The sequence below is a fragment of the Festucalex cinctus genome, chromosome 2 (genome assembly GCF_051991245.1).
Source record: "Festucalex cinctus isolate MCC-2025b chromosome 2, RoL_Fcin_1.0, whole genome shotgun sequence".
Taxonomy (NCBI): Eukaryota; Metazoa; Chordata; class Actinopteri; order Syngnathiformes; family Syngnathidae; genus Festucalex; species Festucalex cinctus.
Window position 1 is genome coordinate 31,931,525 of NC_135412.1, and position 22,658 is coordinate 31,954,182.

Below are 22,658 nucleotides of genomic sequence, written 5' to 3' on the forward strand. Positions count from 1 at the left end.
AACAAAGATGAAGCGATGTTGCACCTGCAGCAAAATTTCTGTGGAAAGAAGGAACGATGTGCAAGGCTTGGTCCATCCCCCGCCTCCTCCGCAGCGGTTTTATACCAGCATGATCCCCTTTTGGCCCTTACGATTCTCCGTAGCTACTGTTTTTGGGGCGTTAACAGTCAAATAAATAAATAAATAAATATAAAGTCGAGCCCGTTTGCCTTCTCCGCATGCTTGCATGCAAACGCCTTTACGTAATAAAATATCATTTGAAGTTCTTGGCTTCAAAAGGCAACGACCTGGGCAAATGTGCATTACGTCGACTGCATTTTGATTTCCTGCCTGTGGCGGCGGAGGCAACGTCGATTCTTTGGCCAAATCCTCGTCTGACCGCGATGTCTGGTCTGAACCGGTTCTGGAGGTGGAGCGCGCGCCGGAGCCTTCACGCACTGATTGACGCCTTAACGTTGCGCGCCCTCAACTAGGCTCGGCCTCCTTGTGACGCAAACGCATCTCATTGGTCTGAATAGCATTACCACGCCCACACTTCCCTTGGACCGTTGGCCAAGGACGCTAGATGCGGCTTGTGATTGGATGACGGCCTCTCCATCATATTTATTTTGGGACCAGCCCTGGCTGTGCACGAGGAGGAGCGGAGTTGTATACACTTCGCGTTCGGGTTGTCTCCACGACAATAAAGCGGCGTGCACTTTCAGCACTAGTACTGTGTGGATAGCAGCCCACGGAGCACCGCGGAGGCCAGCCCTGGAGGGGTATCCGACGAATGTGCGAGTCGCGGCGTCCTAGGCTACGTTTTCGGGGAAAGTTCATCACTCGGCTGAGGCTCCGGAAACGCCGTGTGGCGAGCTTGTTCCGTGCCACAAGGCCGTAGCTCGGTTAAAAGGACAAGTTCACGCGGGCGGCATTTGCGGTCTTGGCGTTGCTGAATGGCGGCAAATGAGGGGAAACAAAGGTGATAAAGAGTCTTCGTCCTAGCTGGTTGGTCGTGATTCGACCCGCGCCAGGTCTCCATTGTGTGAGCATCTCAGTGCTATTTTCCACTGCTGCCCAACCCCCGGCGTCCCCCGCCTCCCTCCTCCCCACCAGCGCAGCAGCTACAACTCTTTTGGACTTACTTTTATTTGGGGAGGGGGGCGGGAGACCACGAGCCTTCCGTAATGTGCTCCCGCCTTTGGTTCGTGACCGACCGACGTATCAGCCAGGAGTACCCCCAAGTTCAGATCCTCCGGGCATTGAAGGAACGCTGCGCGGAGGAGGATGTGGAATTCCGTTCTCTTCTCATGGATCAGATCGTCCTCACCATCAGCGAGGGACAATTAGGTAAATGCATTTAAAACATTGTTGTAATATTCAGTTGTGATTCTTTGTTTCAAGCGGTTACTTCAGGTCGATGCTAATTGCTAACAGTTGTTTAGTGACCGAGGGGGCTTCGCGGGCAAGCATTGTACGCCTGCTAGAAAGGAGGCGGAATGAAAGCAAATGTGTGACCGCCTAACCTACTTTTCCCAGCGCCTCGTCACCGAGGGGATGCTGGCTGTAGCTAATGAGATTTCTTGTGGCCGCGACTCGGAACAAAGGCCTTTATGAATCAAATCAGAAATATCATTTTGCTTGTACGTCGCGTTGTGGAAATTCGCTGTGGTTTACGTACGGTATTTATTGTGCTGTGGGAAATCGGGGAGGAGAAGGGGTCACACTATATTGTTTTCCCTCCACGTCCACGACGACAGGCAGCTGATTCAAACTCCATCCATCCATTTCTTTTTAGATAGTGGTTCTCAAACTGGGGTCCAGTCATTTGAAAGCAATAATTGGCCTGTTAAAAGCTCTGAGGTAATCTGAACGGATTTTGGACTCAATTATTGAAAATATCTTGTTCGATTCAAAACCAAATTTGATTCTGAAATCAGATTAGATATGGTTCAAACCCCCAGTTTGTGATGTTCACAAGTTTTTAAGTAGGATTGGAGTATCTTCTTTGATCCTGAAAATCTGGATTATTCTGATCGCAGTAGTTAGGTGGATTTAGGGTCTGGTTCAGATAATTGATGGATGGATTTCAGTCATAATGGTTGTTTTAAATTAAATTATATTTGGTCTAATAAATAAATTTATACACAATTGTGTTGATATTTTTCAACTGGTTTTCAAACCATACAGTTGAAATTATAAAGGTGTTAACTAGGGTGTGAATTGCCTAGTACCCGACGATACGATACGATCACGATTCATAGGTCACGATTCGATTCAATACCGATTAATCCTGATATGAATTTAGAAGTCGACTATTGCGATTTTTTTTTTTACTCAAATTTAGAAAATACCATTCAGTAAACTTGTACATGTACACTGTAAAATCTGTATGAAAATGTATTATTTATTGATCTCAAACTTCAGTTTTATAACTGTGAGCCACTGTATTTAACAAACAGGTTGTAACCTTTTTTCATAGTAGAACAGCATTGAACTAAAATATTAAGGCTTAATGCTCCATTAATATAACATTCTTACATGCTTAAGGTGTGAAAGTCAGACGTTTTCATCAAAAATAGATGTTAAAAAATCAATTTGGCTGCCTATTGAATCGATTCGAGAATTGCGTGCTTTAGTATTGCGATATATTGCCGAATCGATTTTTTTTTCCCAACACCCCTAGTGTTAACTCCAAAGACCATTGAAGTATAAATAAAATAATTGACTTCGTGTTGAGGAATGCAAAGTACCTCAACTACTACTTTTTTTTTTTTTTTTATCTTATCTTTCAAGGTTGTAAATTAAAGTTAATATTTAAAGGACATGGAATGTATATTTGTTTTGTGTTATTGTTTTTGGGGCAAATGCCAGAAATGGGGTATTTCCTGTGCTTTTTATGTCATCAAATCATCTTTGAGTGATGGCTAGTCTCCCATAAAATAAATAAATAAAATAAACTCCTGACCGTAAGTACCCTCCAATGTGATATTAAGTGTAATTTATAGCAATCTTTTTTTTTTTTTCCCGGATGTTGTAATTTAAAAAAATTTGGATCCGGAGCAGACTGACCCCATTAAAATTGATTTAATCAAGTGGGACATATTTAAGATGGCTAGGCCAAAGGGAATTTCATTTTGAACAAGTGGGCCCCGATGATAATGACATATAACATAAAGCTGACATCCATGAATATGCACAACATGTCTTTCTCGCGCTCATTTTACTGTATGAGTTGTACAAGTGTCTGCAAAATATTTGTGAATTTGAAGCACATGCTTCAGGTCCAAAGACATGTCATAAATCACTGCTTTTGCAACTCGACTGTGTTTGGAATATGTTTTGCACAATTGAGTCTGTGATTGTCTTCCAACGGGATCTTTTCTCATCATACAGAAAAGAATGTGAATGATTTTCCATTCCATTTGTCTGTTTTTAGCATAATTTAAACTCACTAATCGACTTTTAAAAATGTCACTAGAGTGGTCAGAAAAGGATAGTGACCAAATTGCTAAGTTGTCAGCTGATTACTTTTGAAAAGTAGCTGTTCACTTCAGCCATGTTGTTAGTGGAATCGGTGCATATCAACGAGTGGCTATGGATAAGTAATTAATTTAATGACTTTGACTTCAGGTATTCCACAAACAAGTCCTGAATATTTAGGTTGAGAAAATATACACGGCATTTTGGGATGAAAATGGTAATCATGTTTAATTGGTATTAGCATTATGAAGGGGTGCTTACAAGAATTTTGAGAATCCCTGTTCTTGATATGTGAGTCTCTAATTTTTGTCACCCTAGGACATACAATTTCTTGTTGTGTCCAGGTCGCCATCAAAAAACAATAAAGCAAATGTATTGTTTTTAATGTACAGGGGATCCTTAGTTAACAGCAGTTAGAGCCACTCCTATGGAAATGGCGTTCATGAATTTGTATGTAAGTCTGAACGTGTTGTATTATATTGCTAACAACCTTGTGCCTTACGCTGCAGAAGTTTGGCTGAACGAACAACTACCGGTAGTTTGATTTTCTTTTTCTTTTCTTTTTTTTGTGGTGAGGGGCGTGGCTGTTTACGGCTGACAGTAAGGTTGATGTGTTTTTCTTTTTAATCCCCAATTAATGAGATGGTTCAATACAATAAATGCCATACATAAATCACAGTATTTTGCCTTGATAATAAACATTCTCAAACTTAATGTGCCACGTTAGAGAAAATCGATAGGTGAGGTTTTTTTTGTGAATAACTGAGGATAGGTTAAAAAAAATAAATAAATAAAAAAAAGCGAAAATCGCCGAAGCCCAAACTATGCGGGTGTCCGCTGTATTATAAAACCATATTTCAGAGCCTTGACGTGCTCTATCATAGGGGTGTGCTCAAAAAATCAATATGGCAATATATCATTGCGGGCCTCATTACAATACACGTATCGATACACAGGTGTCAGAATCGATATTGCTCGTTAACTTTAAGGCAGTTAACGTTTGCCTTTGCAGCTTGCGTTGTACCTAAAAAATAAAAACCAGCAGCGTCTTTGAAGTTAATTGCCTTCAATTAATGCAAAAATAGCTCACCAGTGATTGGACACTGTGTATTGCGGTATGTATCGTATCGTGACCCCTGTATCGTGATACGTATCGTATCGTGAGGTTTGCGGCAATACCCAGCCCTACTTTATCATGTGATGGTGGCAGTAGGATCCCACCCAACAGACACGCATGGAATTCGTCAGCACAGTGCAAAGTGGACGAGTGTCACCGGATGATAGATGTGAATGTGTCTCAATTAGCACTTGAAGGATGTCTCCAACCATTGGCACAGCTTGACACTTGGGAGAAGATGTTGAACAGAACATACATAGTCAAATGGGGTGTCCGAAGAGGATTACAAAAATGTGTGCTCCCTCGTTAGCCGCTGCGCTACGATACAAAAATGCTACTGTATAGTACTTGCCGTCAGTTGTTAACAGTGTGTGAGAAAGTGTTTAGATGTTTTACAGTATGTTATCGTTTAATATTTACTATCTACTTGCTTGCTTACTCACTGACTTACTTACTTATGTACTTACTTACTTACTTAATCTTGTATGACAGTTAATGTTTGAAAATGAGAGGTTTCCTTGGCCACTGCCTTAACTCGTAAGACAACAGAGAATTGATTCAAATATCAACATCTAAAATTGTTTTGAAAGCTGAACAAATCCTAGATTGACACCATCCTGAACGTGTTGGTGTTCCACCTTTCGTATAACTTCTGACAATAGCACATTTTTGTGTCTGATGTGAAAGTGTTTGGATAAATCCAACCAATCGGTGATTGAGTGTAAAATTCCACTTTTGTATCTAACTGATTCAAGCAGGTCAAAACCAGATGGATAAATTAGCCTTTTTAAGATCGGGTACATTGTGATCGAATGAAAACCATTCAGTATTACTTTTTCTTGGTATAATCAATTTTGTGTGTCTTTCCAAAAATTACAGGAGATAGATCTCCTTTGAAGATTACCTTCCGCCTAACATAATAGAAACTTGAAAGACTGTAAGTAGAACACAAACAAACAACATAATCTGTTTGGCAAAGCTACTTGTGGTACAGTTTAGCTTGGTTATTCACAGCCAAATGGAGCACCGTCTAGACCTGTATGCATACAACTGGAGCAGGTTACCTGTAATCCTTACAGGCGCACACAGCAAATGTCTCATTAGCTCTGACACCACAGATTACCAGCCCATGAATGGATTGGGTGTGCTTGGAGTAATCTTACTTTGTCACTGGGGTCTTCAGTTTTGCATTGCATTACATGATGTAGCTTTGGGTAATATCCTCTCTTACCTATATCATGGACATGCATTAAGGGTGGGTTTTATTTTAATAATAAAACTAATTATCATTTTAATTTAATTATATCCTGAGTATTTTTTTAATTATTTAATATATTGAATAAAAAATCATAAATGTAAGATGTAAAATTGTTCATTTTACATCTGTATTTACAATAAATCAATTAATGAATTATGTAATGTGTAACGAGTAAAATACAAATTATTAATAAATTAATCTCAGGAATAATCAGCTAAATTAGTCCAACAATTACAACACTTTTGACGTAAATGCTCTGTGAGCCGGATTAAAGAACTGAGCAGGCAGCACAGCTGATGCAGATGATGCAACGTTCCAGGAATTCAAATAGGCCGCAGCAATTGGCATCGAGATGTTACTTGGTGTGACTAATATGTACACAACACACGACATTATTAGGAATCCTTTTTTTTTTTTTTTTTGCCTGACAGAAAACAAATTTGTTCCACATGTAACTTCCTATGCATAACTATATTTTCATGTCTGTATAATGTCAGTTAATCACGCAACACATGTCAGCCGATGTACTGGTTTCCACAAGTTAGCCATCCTAATCTACTAAAAGTTGATATCTGTTTTAGGTTTGGTCACAATGCTGTCACTGATAACACATTAACTTGCAAGCTCATGATTTATCTTTCACTGGCCACATTTTTGAGTTTCACTTTGCTGTTAATTGTTTCAATTTGATGCCAGGAGAACTCATGAAAATACACATGTACCTATCCTTAGCTTTTGGCTACTAATAATGATCTTCCTGAAGCCATGCGCAGACATATCCAGCATTCAGCAGGGCGAGAGGCATTTCACATCTCGTGATTTGTTTAGACGGCCATCCGAGGAGAAGTGCAGCTCAGAATTGATGACAAATGCATCACCCTTATGTCGTCAGATGACAGACGGGAATGATTATTAACAGCAACCAACACACAACATTTATATTACATAATATCCTTAATAAATATACTTTTGTTACTCAAAGCAGTCCCTTCCGATGAGAAATCCCCAATGCCAAAATGTGCCGTCAATGTCATTCTGCAACATACAGTACAATGTACTGAGTACATAATCTCACACAATAGGCCTGAAGCAGACTCGAGATTATGTTTTTGTCACCATGTATTTATTAATGAACACAGGGATCTTCCAGTACAATTTTGTACCAATTTAAAGACTTACAATGTTGTAAAATGTCCTTCACACGATTAGCAGTATAATATATTTCCATAATTTGTTGGCTGCTATGCTTGTTGTCACTTATCAATGTCATTGTCAGGTATTTGAGTTGAGCTGAGTTGAGTTAATTTTAGGGTTAGGGTTTGGGGTTATGCCGATTAAGCCATCTGTTTGGAGGCTGACATTTTATGTAGCAGTGCCCCCTGCTGTCGACTGAAATTAACATCAAATTTCCTCCAGATTTGCACGTCACATGACCAAACCCAGAAAAAAAGGTGAGCTGTGACATTCGCAATGCGAACCCGAATGTAAATGTTTTAAAGGGATACCTGACTCATTGAGCCATTTTCAGCAGTAAAAAGTTAATATTTTGTCGATAATTAATGTGGTAACTTCATTATTTTTCATGTACAATTAATACCTTTAAAAAGTAATTTTCCTGCTTGCTGTCGACTGATGATGACATCACCTGTGCCGAGGATGTAGGTAATGACCAATTACAGGTCAGAAAACATGTTAGCCATGATTGGCCGTTACCTACTTCCTCAGCAGAGGTGATGTCATCATCAGTCAACAGCAAGGAGAAAAAATACTTTTTAATGGTATTAATTGTACATGAAAAATAATGAAGTTATCAAATTCATTCTGGACAAAATATTAACTTTTCATTGCTGAAAATTGTTCAATGAGTCAAGTATCGCTTCAAGGCTCTAAAACCGCTCACCACACAGTTCATACACTTTTATCATCAAGGCATTTACCTTTTTTACATTTTTCCCCTGTTTAAATATTCTCAATGTTCAAAACATCATAAATTTTATAAAATAGGTACATTACTGTAAAAAAAAAATAAAAAATCATGCGAAATTGCACACAAAAAAAAATCAACGATACTGCGAAAAGTGAACCACATTATAGCGAGGGAACACTGTACACAATGAGCAAATGACGTCATATCCACAAACTCAAACCCGAATCCAGTCTGAAAATTATTGGCCAGAGTCTTGCAGGAGTACCCATTGTGAACAGCTAAAATGCTTAAAATGTTTGCTTTGTTCTTGTTTTCTCATCTTATTCTTTACTGCATGACAGATTTCTGTTTCATGTACAGCACTTTGTATACAGCAATGCTTGTTTTAAAGTGCTTTATAACTAAAGTTGAGTTGAGTTGAGTTGAGAAGATGCTTCCGTCATAAATGGTCACATAAAAAGGCTATTTTGTGAAGATATTTTTGGCCAAATTGCTACAGAGAGCAGCTTTAATGTAGGCACAGACCGATTGTCAATTTCCATTTTCTAAGGGACAATTTTTAAATCAAACCAGATGGCGCGGTCATTTGGTCAACCATGATGCCTCTGCCAGTAATCATTTGTATGATTTGACTAAGAAAGTATACGTTGTTGATTGGTGGTGCTTTGATGCCCTCATGCACAATTCGACTTACTTTACACCACCACATTATTTTTCATGAGGAAATACCCAACATTGATGGAGATGAAGTACAACCCAGGAGCATACAGCAAATGACACGCAACAACATGAAAACAAGACCTTGTAGCTGTCTGTGACTCATATTGTTGAGAGCTGCATCCTGAGTTGTTGGCTCTTTGAAAAGCTAGCCCCTCTGCATCATAGCAACCTCTTCCCCGAGATGTTCTCATCCTCATAAGATCTGGCAAGTTGGAAGTTCTGCAGTCCCTAAATATTTGCATGCAAATATCTAGTTTGTGTATTCAATTAATATCAAGGAAACAAAAATACTTATTTGTCTCCGTGTGTGTGGTTAGGGTTAGCATTCAAGATGAAGAATTCAAGCATTTGAACCCAGGTATGTATTTTTATGACTTTTATGTGTTTTTCTTTTTCCATGTGGGAGGGTAAAGTAAGGTCTGGAAATGGCTGGTATTGAATGAGTTCATACAAGAAAATAAGCCACAGACGAATCATGAGATGAAATTGGTTACACAATACACAGCCATAACCACACAAACTGTATTAAAAGACATAAAAAAATATGTCCCTGGGATTTAAATTGTATCTGTTTTCTACTTAATTATTCAAAAGTGTTTTGCAATTTTACAGAAATACACATGATTATGTTTCTCCTTATTTTTCATTCTATTCATACAGACTTAATAAATTAATGAGTGTACTTGTACTGCATTATTCCAAGGGTGAAATTGTGATTGTGACAGTTGGTCTGCGAAGTGCACATCTTGAAAGGGGGCAATATTACAGATCTGCTTGTCAGAATTTGGTATGTGTTGTTTCTTGGCAAAACAGTGTCCACTTTTGTCTCCCACGATTCAGCTAAAATGAAAGGGAAAGATATTGAGATGGCTTTGTGGATTGTTGGTGTATTGCAATGGAATGCGCAGAGTGCTTGTTGCAAGGGTTATGTTGCAACTGGAGCAACATCTGTGGACCATATCAACATAACAATAAAAAAATAAAAAATAAAAAAAATCACCCCGTCACTAAAGCACAACTGGAATTTTGATGTGGTAACTCAAAATTGGTGGACCATTATATGTGTACTTTAAATGTTTTCCACTAGTCCATTCAAATGATCCCTCGCATGAATTAAAAAAAAGGATTAATCAATGGCCAGCCTCATTGGTCTCGACACAGCTCCTTTGTAAATAGAAAAAAAGCACAGTAAACACAGAACAGTGTCTGTCCGACACTATGATGCCACCTCTCTACACTTCCCACTGTAGCAGCACTCGCATTGCTCTGTGTGCCAGTACAATCAGAGCAGTGTGTGAGAGTATTGAATAGAGTCGACCATGAATCCTTTTGCTTGTGTACAGAGATTTTGAGAAGAAGGGGGGCGGCTGTTTTTATGGCTTCCACACACTTTCACATGCAACACTAGTCCCCTCCTGTGTTGTTAAGACCACAAGAGATCATTGACCTTTCCTGCCTGCTGCCTTCTTATTACAGTACTGTGAATGTGCACACAATTGCCCTCAATAATATAAAGAATATCAGCCAGTATTCCCCACCAGCTACTTGTACTGTTGCCCCAGCAGAGCACTCTTCAAAAAATGTATGTTGCCAACTTGCCACATTGGAATCTTAAGTCCTCATAAAGCCCGCCTGCAAGTTTCATCCGAAGGATATCAGTTTCCCTTTTTGTACATTAAACAGGTACAATTATGAAAGCTTTATTAACCATATAGAAAACATTTCTAAAACATCGTTACATAAGTGCAAAAATTTACTAACCTGTCATAACACTAATATACAATAAAACTACTCAACCTTTGATATTACATAACAGACATGTTTCATTTTCAGAAATATTGCGAAGAAAGTTCTTAAAATGATATTGTAAAAGGGAGTTATCCGCTGTATGATGAATTGTAAAAGCAATAAAATGTTGTACTCCCCCATAACCACACCCCTTTTTACTGGTTCTGTACAGGAAGACAATAAGGGCCTTCAAAAGTGACATTAGAAAAGGATAGATTGCGTTATCAGTATACCACATAGGAAATATCTGTTCAAGAATGTGCTTCTTCCCTTCAGAGGAGTTCAGGAACTCTGTGTGGAATTTAATCCAAGTCATACAAGAAGTATATTGGTTGCCAGTGGCACTTATACAGGGTTTCTGCGGGTCATTAAAAAGCATTGAAAGTCATTAAATGGCTTTTGCTTGAAATTAAGGCCTTGGCTTAAATGGCATTGAAAAGCATTAAATATGTCCAGAGACATTAAAAAATTAACACAATTGATGTAAAAATATTGTTGTTCATGATTTATTTTACATACAATGTTTGTTGTGCAAAGGGACCACGATAAAACATTGAGCAATAATAAATGTGGTTAAAAAAACAAATGCAGTATACGCATTTTTGGGGACTGGTAGAGAGATAAATGTACTGTTTCTGTCACCAATGTCCAACATGAAACACTAATGCCATCTAGTGGCAGGAATTTACCTCAACACAAATCTATCACTCTATCACTCCTTTTAACCGTTTAGTATATCGTTTTATACTTCAAATAACTTTGTGAATGATTTCCTATGAAATAACAATGAAGTGAAAGATACATCCACATTTGTATTTGGTAGCCATATTTGTCCACTTCTATGTCAATTAATTGGATTAATTAGAATTAATTCGTTTTAAGTAGCATTAAAAACACGATTAAAAAGCATTAAATTAGATTTGCTGATACCTGCAGAAACCCGTGCGTATACAGAATCACCCCATCTGTTGCGTCACATCATATTCGGTAACATCTGTCTGAAAGCGGTTCCTTCTATTACACTAAATTCATTCACTAAGGTTGTTGGAAAGGTCCCATTATGTGGGATTTGTTTATTGGCACTCACCCAAACAGTCGCCCCTAGTGCATGCCTCCATTTTTTTCATAGTCAGACGTGTGATGTGTAACACAAAAGAGTCTGCGTCCAGTGTGTTGCTCACAGTAAAGCAGCTCTCTTGTCAGGCCAGACAATCAATTTGAATCTGTTAATGCTTTGACTGACCTGAACAAACGGATGAAAACCATACAAAAACATTTGCCATGAGGATTTCAGTCAAAAAGTTTCTCTCCAACGTTCAGAGAGGATCTGGCAGCACAACAGGGTAGAAGACGGAGAAGGACAGCCTGTAGCTAATCATATCATCAGCCACGGCTGGCTCCAAACAGCTTAACACTGCCAGCCTTGTAACTGAGTGCCGTTTCCTTGTCCTTAACCCTGCCAACTGGCAGCTCGAGCTGTGTGGCACGGATGACTGTGGCGTGTTCACATACTCCTTCTGCCAGGAAAGGTCACATTTTCCACCAGGAGCTGATGGCTTCCTCAATACTTCACCCCAGCCAGCCCCTTACACAACTCACTCTCTCTCTTCCTTAAACGTGGCAAGTTTACAGAGGCCAAAACAGATGTTGAATGATGTCTGTGCTTCCATGCTTGCCAGAAAGAAAATTCTTTTAATAAGCTCGAACCACACTGGAAGTGTTAAGTGTTGAGCTTCACTTGTAAAAAAATGCATGCTGACTTTTTCTCATCGAATGAATATACCTCATCTGTTCCTCTGCAGGCCTCCAAGTGGACCAAGAAACGGTGACATCTTATCCACAGGTGGTGGTGGTGCGGGTGCCCACGCCATGGGTGCAGTCAGACAGCGACATCACCGTTCTGCGCCACCTAGAGAAGATGGGCTGTCGGCTGATCAACCGTCCTCAGGCCATACTCAACTGTGTCAACAAGTTCTGGACCTTTCAAGAGCTCGCTGGCCACGGCATACCTCTGCCTGACACCTTTTCCTATGGTAAGCTATGCGTCATTGTGATTTCCTCACGTGTAGCAAATTACGTATTTAGTCCACAAAAAAAAAGTAAAATAACAAATGTACAACTTTTCCAGGATGGAAAGGCTATTGTATTTTTTTTAGCCAAGACATTTGTCTGTTACAAGACATTTCAACAGGACTCCAAGTTAGATTGATTTGATTTCCTTCCACCTTTGTTCTGATGTTTATGGTGCAGAATAGAAGTCTGTCAAAGCAATTATTGACTCCCACAGATTGTATTAAGATCAGTGGTGAGACCCTGGACAGACGCCATCGCACTTATTGATCATCTAATCAGTGCAGTGACAGCATACCTCAGTATTCCATTACAATTTATGAGAAATTGTCATTCCTGCTTAAATCGATGAAATGTATTTGTTAGGGATGTTCAATACAACTTTCAGACCGATACCACCACGAGTATTCACCTTTTGAGTACTCACTGATACCGAGTACCAATACTGCTAGGCTTGAGATTTAGCCAGCCGGGCTCCTAACATAGGAAATTGAGGTGGCCCAAAAATGTTCCAGGTAGTCCGACCCTTTGATAAGAAATATGGCCCTTTTCAAGTCGTATCAACATAAAACTGAAAATAATGTAACACACAAGTAGAGAGAAATTACTTTACTTACTCGCACTTTCACTTGAAGTCCAAGTACGGCCTGCCTCTTTTTGCCAATGCATGTGCCATACGAAAATTAAAAAGCTCCACATTGACCGTGTCAAAACGAAAACTCGCCGTAGGAATGGGAAAAGCGAAAGTACGGAAGAGGTCTTGCGATACTCGTCGAAAAATTATGGTATTTGAGCAGTGATAACTGTGCCGTCTTCTTTCGATTCAGTCACCAAATGAATGTGTTTTTAGAAAGCGTGCTTTCACGAGTCTCTGTGCACTCTTCCACTTACGATAATTGTCAGGTCTCCCAAAATACCCCAAGATTTACAAGAATTAAGATTAAATACGATAATTGAACATCGAGTAAGACTAAAGAAGTAATACAATACAACAAGAAATATCAAAGAAGTTAAATAGCAATAAAGACGATATGGAAAACATCTGTCATAAGTATGCCTAAGTAATAAATATGCGCAAGTAATAATTTAATTAAAATGTATTGCACATAAAAGGTCAATGAAAATTAAATATTTAAATTATTAATTGCTAATGTTTCCCATAGCCAATTAAGGACATTCAGTCAAATCAAATGTGATTTTTGTTAAATATTGCAGAGTCAAACAGAACCATGAGAAACACAATCAAAAAGATGTTCCCATGTGTCTTCAACTAATTAGTAAGGTTTTTAAAATGATGAAAGAATTGTGCCTTTGGGAATGCTCACTCATATGGAGAGAATCCTGCTTTATTTAACATAATTTTTCTTATTTCAGGCAACAGCACAAGTCTCACCATTCCTTGTACAAAATAAAATGAAAACCAAACATTTTACGAGAGCAAAACACTGATTCGGGCCGGAAGAGACAGAGAGAAAGAGGGTGTTGTTCGGCCTACATTCCATTGGTCTCTCTTCAATGTAGTCCAGGCAATCCATGCAGAGTGGATACAGATCTTATGTAACAGTCCTGCTGCCTGACCCTGTGCCCCCGCATGACTTTTCAAAATAAAATAAGCTGTCCCCCTGCTCCCCCTCCTCCTCTTGTTCTCCCTGCTTTCTCTCCCTCTTTCTCTCACTCTCTCTCTCTCTCTCTCTCTTTCTCTCTGGTGGAAAACATGTGAATCAGAGTGTCTGGAAAAAGCCATGTGACCAAGTGGATCACATCTGTTCCATGGAATGGATGCCAGATTTGAGCAGTGAGCCATGTGAAAACAAGGAGAGAATTAAACACTAGGTCGACAGAATGTTTATTAATATTAGCAATTTATTTGTATATTTTTTAGATTTTATCTGGGCACATTTTCGCCTTACACCATGCGAAATTGCACTGAAAGTAGTTTTAGCCTGTTCCAGCAGCCGCTCTCTTCCAATCTCATCCATCTAGTAGCAGCACAACACTACTGTTTTGAGTCACTTCTGTTGCCATGGCGACAGGTTTCACCACCGCCCCCCACCCTACTGGCACAGTCAGTTGCAATTTGTGAACGTTGTTATCAAAGGATGCTCATTTTAACACGTTGCATGCCTGTGTGATCTTGTTCTTGTGTGTGCCTGCGTGTGCGCGTGGGTCTTTCTCAGGCGGACACGACAACTTCCGGAAGATGATTGATGAAGCAGAGCCGCTGGGTTACCCAGTGGTGGTGAAGAACGCACGTGGCCACAGAGGTAAGACATATGCATGATGCCTCGCTGTAATGGGCTTGCAAATGTGTGTTTAATGGAAGCCGCAGGCAGCTCACTTCAGCTTTCTATCAACTTTATTGGCAGAATGTTCAGTACTGCAACAAAAATGGAACAGAAGTGTACCTCTTATTGCTGCTTGGTTCACCATTATTGGTCCCAGTGAACACAGTTTTCCTTCATTTTCTTGGTGGGGGTGTCAAAGTGAGCTATGTATGTTTTGGCGCCATCTAAAACGGCCACAATGTCTGCTGACCCCTTTGCCCTTTGGCATAGTTATCAACACTTGACTGGCTCTGACATTGTGTGCAACAACAATGGGCAGTAGCTGGACCAGCCGCCATCATGGTGTATTGTTGGACAAAGCAACCGTTAGTCAGAGCCTAACATTTTCTGTTTGTTGCGTTTCTTGTTCTTCCCCTCTTCAACGTGAAGGCAGTAGGAGACAGAAGAGCGAGGGAGAGTTCTATGAAGAACTCGTTTGGTCAAACGTCCCATACATTTCTAACGGATATTTTCTCCTCGTTCTCCACTCTCCAGTCTCCCACTGGCCTATAATGTCATCTTATCATAACACTATATTTTTTTTAAAGGCCTATGTTGATGTACTTTGCTTCATTTTTACGAACGAGTTTCAGGCCCAACATGAATTCCAAAAATGTAATGAATGAAGGAAGTAGATGTCAAAATTGTTCGTGCTTGTGTACAGAACAAATTGCCAGACATGAGTTCACCCTCAACTATGGCAGTGATTTCTTGCTTGCCTTGTTTTCTACACGTGAAGTGCAGCGTCATGCCTTTCTCTCTGAGATGTGCTAGCCAAGTACTGCCTTGTCATCGTATTTGGATTGTCACTTCGGCACCATGTACACGTGCACACACACGGGCATACACTCACATGATTTGCCCCTGCTTTTGGACCGGGGGGGTCAGAGGCCTTGGTAAGAAGTGCTAATTAAAACTGACTTTTTCTTGCCTCTGTGAGAAACATTTGTTAGTCCACTAAGCAAAGCACCCTAACCCATGTTTAGAGAAGGGGAACTGACAAAAGACTTAGTCATCAGATTTAACAAAGAAGCTTTGAGGAAGACATCAAACCACTTTAAAGTTCCTCAAAAGTCTAATCTTTTGTATGTCAAAAACAAAAGTCTGGTTAATGGTTATGCCTAATAAAAATGTCATGGCACCTTGTCCACTTTTTTTTTTTTTTTTTTTTTTTTCCCATCCAGGCAAGGCTGTGTTCTTGGCACGGGACAAACACCACCTGACTGACCTGTGCCACTTGATCCGTCATGACACCCCCTACTTGTTTCAGGAGTATGTAAAAGAGTCTCATGGGCGTGATGTACGCGTGGTCTTGGTGGGCGGCCGGGTCATTGGCTCCATGCTACGCTGCTCCACCGACGGACGTATGCAGAGCAACTGCTCCCTAGGTAGGCTTTCAACCAACAGTTTCCAAATGTTCTTGTACCAGCAGCAATGCGATGATAGAGCACTAGACCAGTTCTAAAAGGTATCCTCCACTGTTCTTATGTTATCTGTGGAAAAGAATTGAGGATCCCCACAATCCAAGGGGACATGAGATTTAGTCAGAGTACCGGTACTTCAAGTTTCGTTTGGGACTGGCCACTCCTCCACTACCTGGTAAAGTCTATTCCCAAGTGTTAAGAAAGCTGTGGGTTTTTGGAATGAGAAAAATGGACAGTGGGAAACTTCTTTTTGATTTTGGGGCATTCAAGGGTCATTTCTTGTTCAATTTGGGGCACTTCTTTGTGATTCTGTGGTACTTTCGGATCACTTCCTGTTGATTTTGGGGCACTTAAGGGTTATTTTCTGTTCAAATTGGGGCACTTCCTGTTAATTTTGGGGCACTTACGGGTCACTTCCTACTGATTTTGGCGCACTTCTGTGTCACTTCCTGTTCAATTTTGGGGCACTTCCTGTTGATTTTGGGGCAACCATTGTGGGTGCTAGAGGATAGATGGATGTATCCCAGAATCAGAGGCACTCAGACCCTGTTACAGTCAGAGCTGGAGGTTGGTCTGCATCTAAATTTAAAGTCATTCTTCCCAGTTCATGGTGAATTCAGCTAGGTTTGTGTCTTATCGTTGTTTGTGCTCATTAATAACAAGGACAAAAATTCAAGATACATATACAAAGGGTGTCTTGAGGACCACATCTGCATCGTTGCCAAATGAAATGCTGTTGACTTAATGGACTTATGACTGGGACAGCTGCTGCAAAGAGAATCAGCGTATCCAAGAATGAGGCATTGGTTCTCTGACACAAAACAATGCATGGCACGAAGTGGTTTTAGAGTGGAGTTCTGCCACAAGTGTAGGAGTTTTAAGTATCACGGCTTGCTGGTGCGCAGTGCATTCTGTGCAAATGACTTATCCACATGCCTCAACTTCTCTCTTATCAGCCGGAATTGCAGTACTCCTGAAACTCTGATAGAGGCTGAAGTCAAGGAGAGACTGAAGGCAATTCCTGTGCTGGTGATTCAACTTTGCGCCTTTGCCCGAGATGCTCTGCTACGCTGAATGTTCTCCACAAAAGCAATCCGACATGCATGGTCCTCTTATATTAAATGCACCAACACCAAAAATTAGCAATGCATTGTTTTTGATAGCATATGATCATCTTCATTCTGTTATTTTCTCAACCGCTTTGGGAGCAACAGCAACAAAATGTTCCCAGCAGTGTCATGTGGACACAGTCACTCGCTACTCTGACATGTCTCAGTGCCTTTGTCAGTGGTACAGCTGAAGTCGAGTTAGATTTCTGAACACAGATCAATTAAAAAGAATATCCCATTTGTTCTCATTTTGTTCAGTTGCCACGATGATGGATTTTTATTTACGCTTCTCCTCCGGCTCCAATATGGGAACCTTTTCTGTGTTTTCAAGAAGGCAAGCCCATAAGACTTGGCACTTTTTTCCATTTCAGATCTTCTCTGTATGTTGCCTCAAGCAAAGCGTGGCTACTTTATATAATGCACTGGGTTCTATTTGGAGTTGTGAATTGTGACATAGTTCTGGGAGAGGTAGGCAATATTATACAGTATGTCCTTCAATTGTTATCTCTGTGTATAGCAAACTATCAAAATGTTTTGGCTCATGTTGTTTGTTTCTTAGCGTGAATTCAAACTCACTTGTTTGTAGTTTTTTTTCCAAAATAGTCGCCCGAGGGGTCGGAAAAGTCAACAACCAACAAATTAATTGTTAGAATCGATTATTCACACAGTCAAATATTTGTTTAAAAAAATGTACTTGGAGAAAACTCTCCCGTTCTGATTATTGTTCAGGCTTGGTGAATATTGATCTGATTTTGTTCAGTGACTGCATCAGTGCCAAATCGAATTATTTACCAGCTGCCTCTCAGCATTCCTATGAAGACAATAAGAAACAGTCATACCATCCTTCCAATTGTTGTATCAAGCATGATGATCCATCTGTTTGATTGTATGTTTTTTGGAGGCAAGGCCAGATCAACAAGACGGAATCTACCCACAAGATGCTGCCTCTTAGCTATGCAAGTGATTTACACTGTCAGAGCGAGGAGAGTTTGGAGTCCAGTCGGAGTCGTAATGTGCTGTGACATATTTGGGCCATTTGTCATCAGTTTATTAGTGTTTACATGAGACATTTTGTTGACTGCATGAGGATCTGGTGACATTCGATATAAGTTCTAAATGACCCTACATTTATTTTACATCAATCCTCTTGTCTCATAGTTTTGAGTACACAGCAGAATCTTACATTTTAAACACAATCCATTCTGGGCAACTTTCAATTTGATCGGAAATTGTTAATCTGTTCAAGTTTACTTTTGCTAAGTTATACAGGTGATTTTTCTCAGTGATATTTTTAAGATTATTATTATTATTTTTTTTTTTAAGATGTCATTTGTGATGTTTTTAAGATTCTTAACTCATTTGCTCCCAATAACGTGAAAATACGTTTTTTTAAATGTTCTAAGTGTCCCAAAGACGTATTTATACGTTGTTGTTGTTGTTTTTTTTTTGTTTTTTTATGCTACAGCATACAGAAGGCTTTGATGCAGCCTCTCAACTGCAAAGAACGTTTGCAGAAATGGTAGTTATTACACAAACGGCTAGCAGGTGGCAGCAGAGCAAAGAAGATCAACCAGGGTCATGTAGAAAAAAAAGCTCAATTACTTACAATTTTGAATAGATTTGTGAAAACTGATGAAACATCTATCTTCTAATGCTAATTGCTGCAAAACGGTAACAGATAGAAACATACTTTTTTTCCTGATGAAAGAAGAGACTTTAATCTTTCTTTTGATTGGTTCCATGCTTTTATAGCAATAGAACACAATATTCTATGGGCCTTGCAAAATCAGTCAAAATCCAGTAAAACAGCCGGAAGCGAACGGGACTGCTTCTGTGAAAATGGCTGGGAGGGAATGAGTTAACAAACAAGTCATGTAGTCAGTCATACAAGTGTAGAAATACTTAGTTGGTATATGAAAACTTAAATATGGTAAATAATTGTTGAAAGTGGGCACAATTTTTAACCTTCCTCACTCAACAATAAGAATGGGGAACACATTTTCTGTTGAGTTACATTTGGCAGCTAAAGGGATACTTGACTCTGAGGAATTTTCAACAGTAAGAACATAATATTTTGTCTATTTGTCTAATATTTTGTTAATGTAATAACTTCATTATTTTTCATTAACAATTAATACCTTTAAAAACATTTTTTTCTCCTTACTGTCGACTGAAGATGACATAACCTGTGCTGAAGAAACAGGCAACGACTAACGACCATTCATGGCTCAGTTTGTTGACCAAACCCATAAAACAGGTGAGCCGTGATTGGTTGTTACCTATTTCCTCAGCACAGGTGATGACATCAAGTGGAAAAAAAATGTTTTAAAGGTATTATGCACATGAAAAATAATGAAGAAATGAGAAAATGAGAAAAAAACTTGGCGTGATAGAAAAATAAACTAACTGCAATTTTGGAATCAGAATGCCACATTTAGTTTTAATCAGCACAAAAATTTCAGTCAACAGATTTTTTTTCCCCCAAAATTGTTCCCCAGTCTAACAGCTAATATTTAAACAATTGTCATGATAGAGACACATGTACTCACTCATTTCCAGTTTTGTTTGTCATCATTCATTTCCTCTTGACCATCACAACAACAACAACAACAAAACAAAAAACAAAATCAAAACACAGTTGTTAAATTAATCAGAGACATTAGTAGCATATAATTTAAAACTTCCACAGGCTATTAGATCATCCATCCATCCATCCATTTTCTTGACCGCTTATTCCTCACAAGGGTCACGGGGGGTGCTGGCGCCTATCTCAGCTGGCTCTGGGCAGTAGGCGGGGGACACCCTGGACTGGTTGCCAACCAATCGCAGGACACACAGACGAACAACCATCCACACTCACACGCACACCTAGGGACAATTCGGAGCGCCCAATTAACCTGCCATGCATGTCTTTGGAATGTGGGAGGAGACCGGAGTACCCGGAGAAGACCCACGCGGGCACGGGGAGAACATGCAAACTCCACCCAGGAAGGTCCGAGCCTGGACTCGAACCGGAGACCTCAGAACTGGGAAGCGGACGTGCTAACCACTCGACTACCGTGCCGCCCTGGCTATTAGATCAGGGTTATTAAAATAAAATAGTGAGCTGTTGTTTCGGCGTCTTGACTTAAAAATGGCCGCACCACCATGTTGCAACACAGATAGAGACTATAAGATGAACAGAAAGGCATAAAAGTGGGCATCCTTGGAGGTAAAAAAATCATGTATTATCATGTATTTCTTTATTGCTGACATCCAGGTGGCGTGGGTATGATGTGCCCATTGAGCGAGCAGGGCAAGCAGCTGGCCACAGAGGTGTCAAACATCCTGGGCATGGACGTGTGCGGCATCGATCTCCTGCAGCTCAACAACGGCTCCTTTGTGGTGTGCGAGGCCAACGCCAACGTGGGCTTCATCGCCTTCGACCAGGCGTGCGGCATGGACGTGGCGGGCATCGTCGCCGACTACGCCCTGTCCATGCTCCCCAACCGCCTCACCCGCAAGATGTCCTTGCTGTCGGTGGTGTCGAGCACCAGCGAGACCAGCAGCGAGCCCGAGGTGTGCCCTGTGCCCGCCGTCGGGGGCTCCTTGCCCGAGGCCGTGTGCAACATGAGCGTGGGCTCCACTTCCAGCGAGAGCGACCCCGAGCTGGCCGAGCCCTCCCAGTCGCCCCCATGCCAAGCCTCCGGCTCGGACCTCCCCGACCCGGCCTACAACTTCAATACGCTGCTCGCCAACGAGATCAAGCTATTGACTGAGTGAGATGCAAGCCGCCTGTGCGCACCAGCAAACACACACTCACACACGCACACACATTCCTTTTCCAAATACATGTGGATGAATGCAAAAACAGAAATTCTTTCTCATACTAGCTCACTCCAAAAGATCTGAGGCTGCTCCCCTGACTCCCTTTCAGTCCTAAGGGCTAATTCGAGTATTTTCTCTGCTTCTGCTTGGTTCTAACATACTAATGGGCTTCGAGTGTGCGTTAACCCAAGCCTTGCATTTTTTTGGGGGGGTTATTTGGGGGGGGGGGGGGGGGGGGGACATGAGTCACATATGGTGGAATAAAGTAGTTTGTAGTTTTCCCAAGTGTTTTGGAGAGAAATACAGTGTTGCATCACTTTTCGCCCACCCGCAATATTGGTCAATTTCATCGAGGTCACCATTTTTTGGGGGGGAGGGTTACTAATCTACAAAGCCATTATGAACTCACCACGCAGTACCCATCATTCTAAACAGACAAAAACAAATTAAAATACTGTACTGGAAATAAAGCATTTTGTGGGGTACTCACCAAAATATTGTACAGTACTGCATCAACTCTTGAATTAAAGATGATGATGATGATGATGATCATGCAAACACATTGCGAATTTGTTTCAAGAAACATTCCCAATGCTAGTACAATTCGAGCTACATCACCCAGCAGTACAGATTGTGAAGGCAGATAAGGTTGCCATAGCAACTGAAATCTGATTGGACACAAAAGGGGAAGTAAAAAAAAAAAAAAAAAAAACCTTGACAATAATATGTTCTGTGCAACCCCTCTGGTATTGTGGTTAATATTGCTTTAGTGGAATATGAGTTAAGCAGCAAAATCCAGCAGTTGTTATCGATATCAGAAAGCGGCCATTTTGCCACTTACTGTCGCGTGAAAATGACATCACAGTTGCTCAGGTAACAGCCAATCACAGCTCAGCTTCAAAAAGCAGGTGAGCTGTGATTGGTTGTTGCCTGAGTCCTGAGCAACTGTCACCATCTTCAGTACACAGCAAATGGCAAAATGGCCGCCCCCTGAGAAGGATAAAAAAGGCTGGATTTTACTTCATAACTCATATTCCACAAATAATATTAATCAGAATGAATTTGACTAGTGAGGTCACATATAACATATTATTGTCAGGAAATGTTTAAGGTTGACTTCTCCTTTAAAAAAAAAAAAAGTATCTGTAGGTCAGTGTCTCAGATAGTGTTTGGACTAGCAGAGAATGCCTTGCTCGCCCTAAAATAAAATTCCACAAATTAGAATTTTATGAGCTTGTTATATGTATAATGTGTCTAAAAGGGAAGTTTACCCCCTCCCACCCCCACCAGCCCTTACAGCTGCATTTTCTACTTGCGTTCAATTTAGCACAACATGCGCAACAAAGTGTAAGTGAAGAAACAAGAACTATTTACACATGGTATGTAAAGCCCAAGACACAAAAAGCATTTAACTCTCACGTTGAAGTCGCTTCAAGTAGTACATAAAGTATGCTTGTCTGTTTGTAATTTTGAAAATATTTGCAGAGCTTTTTGTTTTTGTATGTAGTGTCTTTAATTAGCTGTACCAGCAGCAGCCGTCTGCCAAGTTTGAAAAATTCCCTCGTGTTTAGCACTTTATGATGAACAGATGCATTTGTTTCCTTTTTTTTTTGTCCTTACAAGAGAAAATATACCTCAAGAACAAGTGACCT

At 40.3% G+C, this 22,658-nt stretch overlaps 1 protein-coding gene across 1 annotated transcript; it reads left to right on the top strand.

Moving 5' to 3' along the window:
* Window positions 1–590: 590 nt before the first annotated feature.
* On the top strand, window positions 591–21,204 carry rimkla (ribosomal modification protein rimK-like family member A). The gene is made up of 5 exons (XM_077514606.1): window positions 591–1,329; window positions 12,075–12,305; window positions 14,520–14,606; window positions 15,851–16,054; window positions 20,459–21,204. Exons 1-5 carry the CDS (start codon window positions 1,167–1,169, stop codon window positions 20,959–20,961), a joined length of 1,188 nt encoding a protein of 395 aa, XP_077370732.1. The 5' UTR covers window positions 591–1,166; the 3' UTR covers window positions 20,962–21,204.
* The last annotated feature ends 1,454 nt before the right edge of the window (window positions 21,205–22,658 follow it).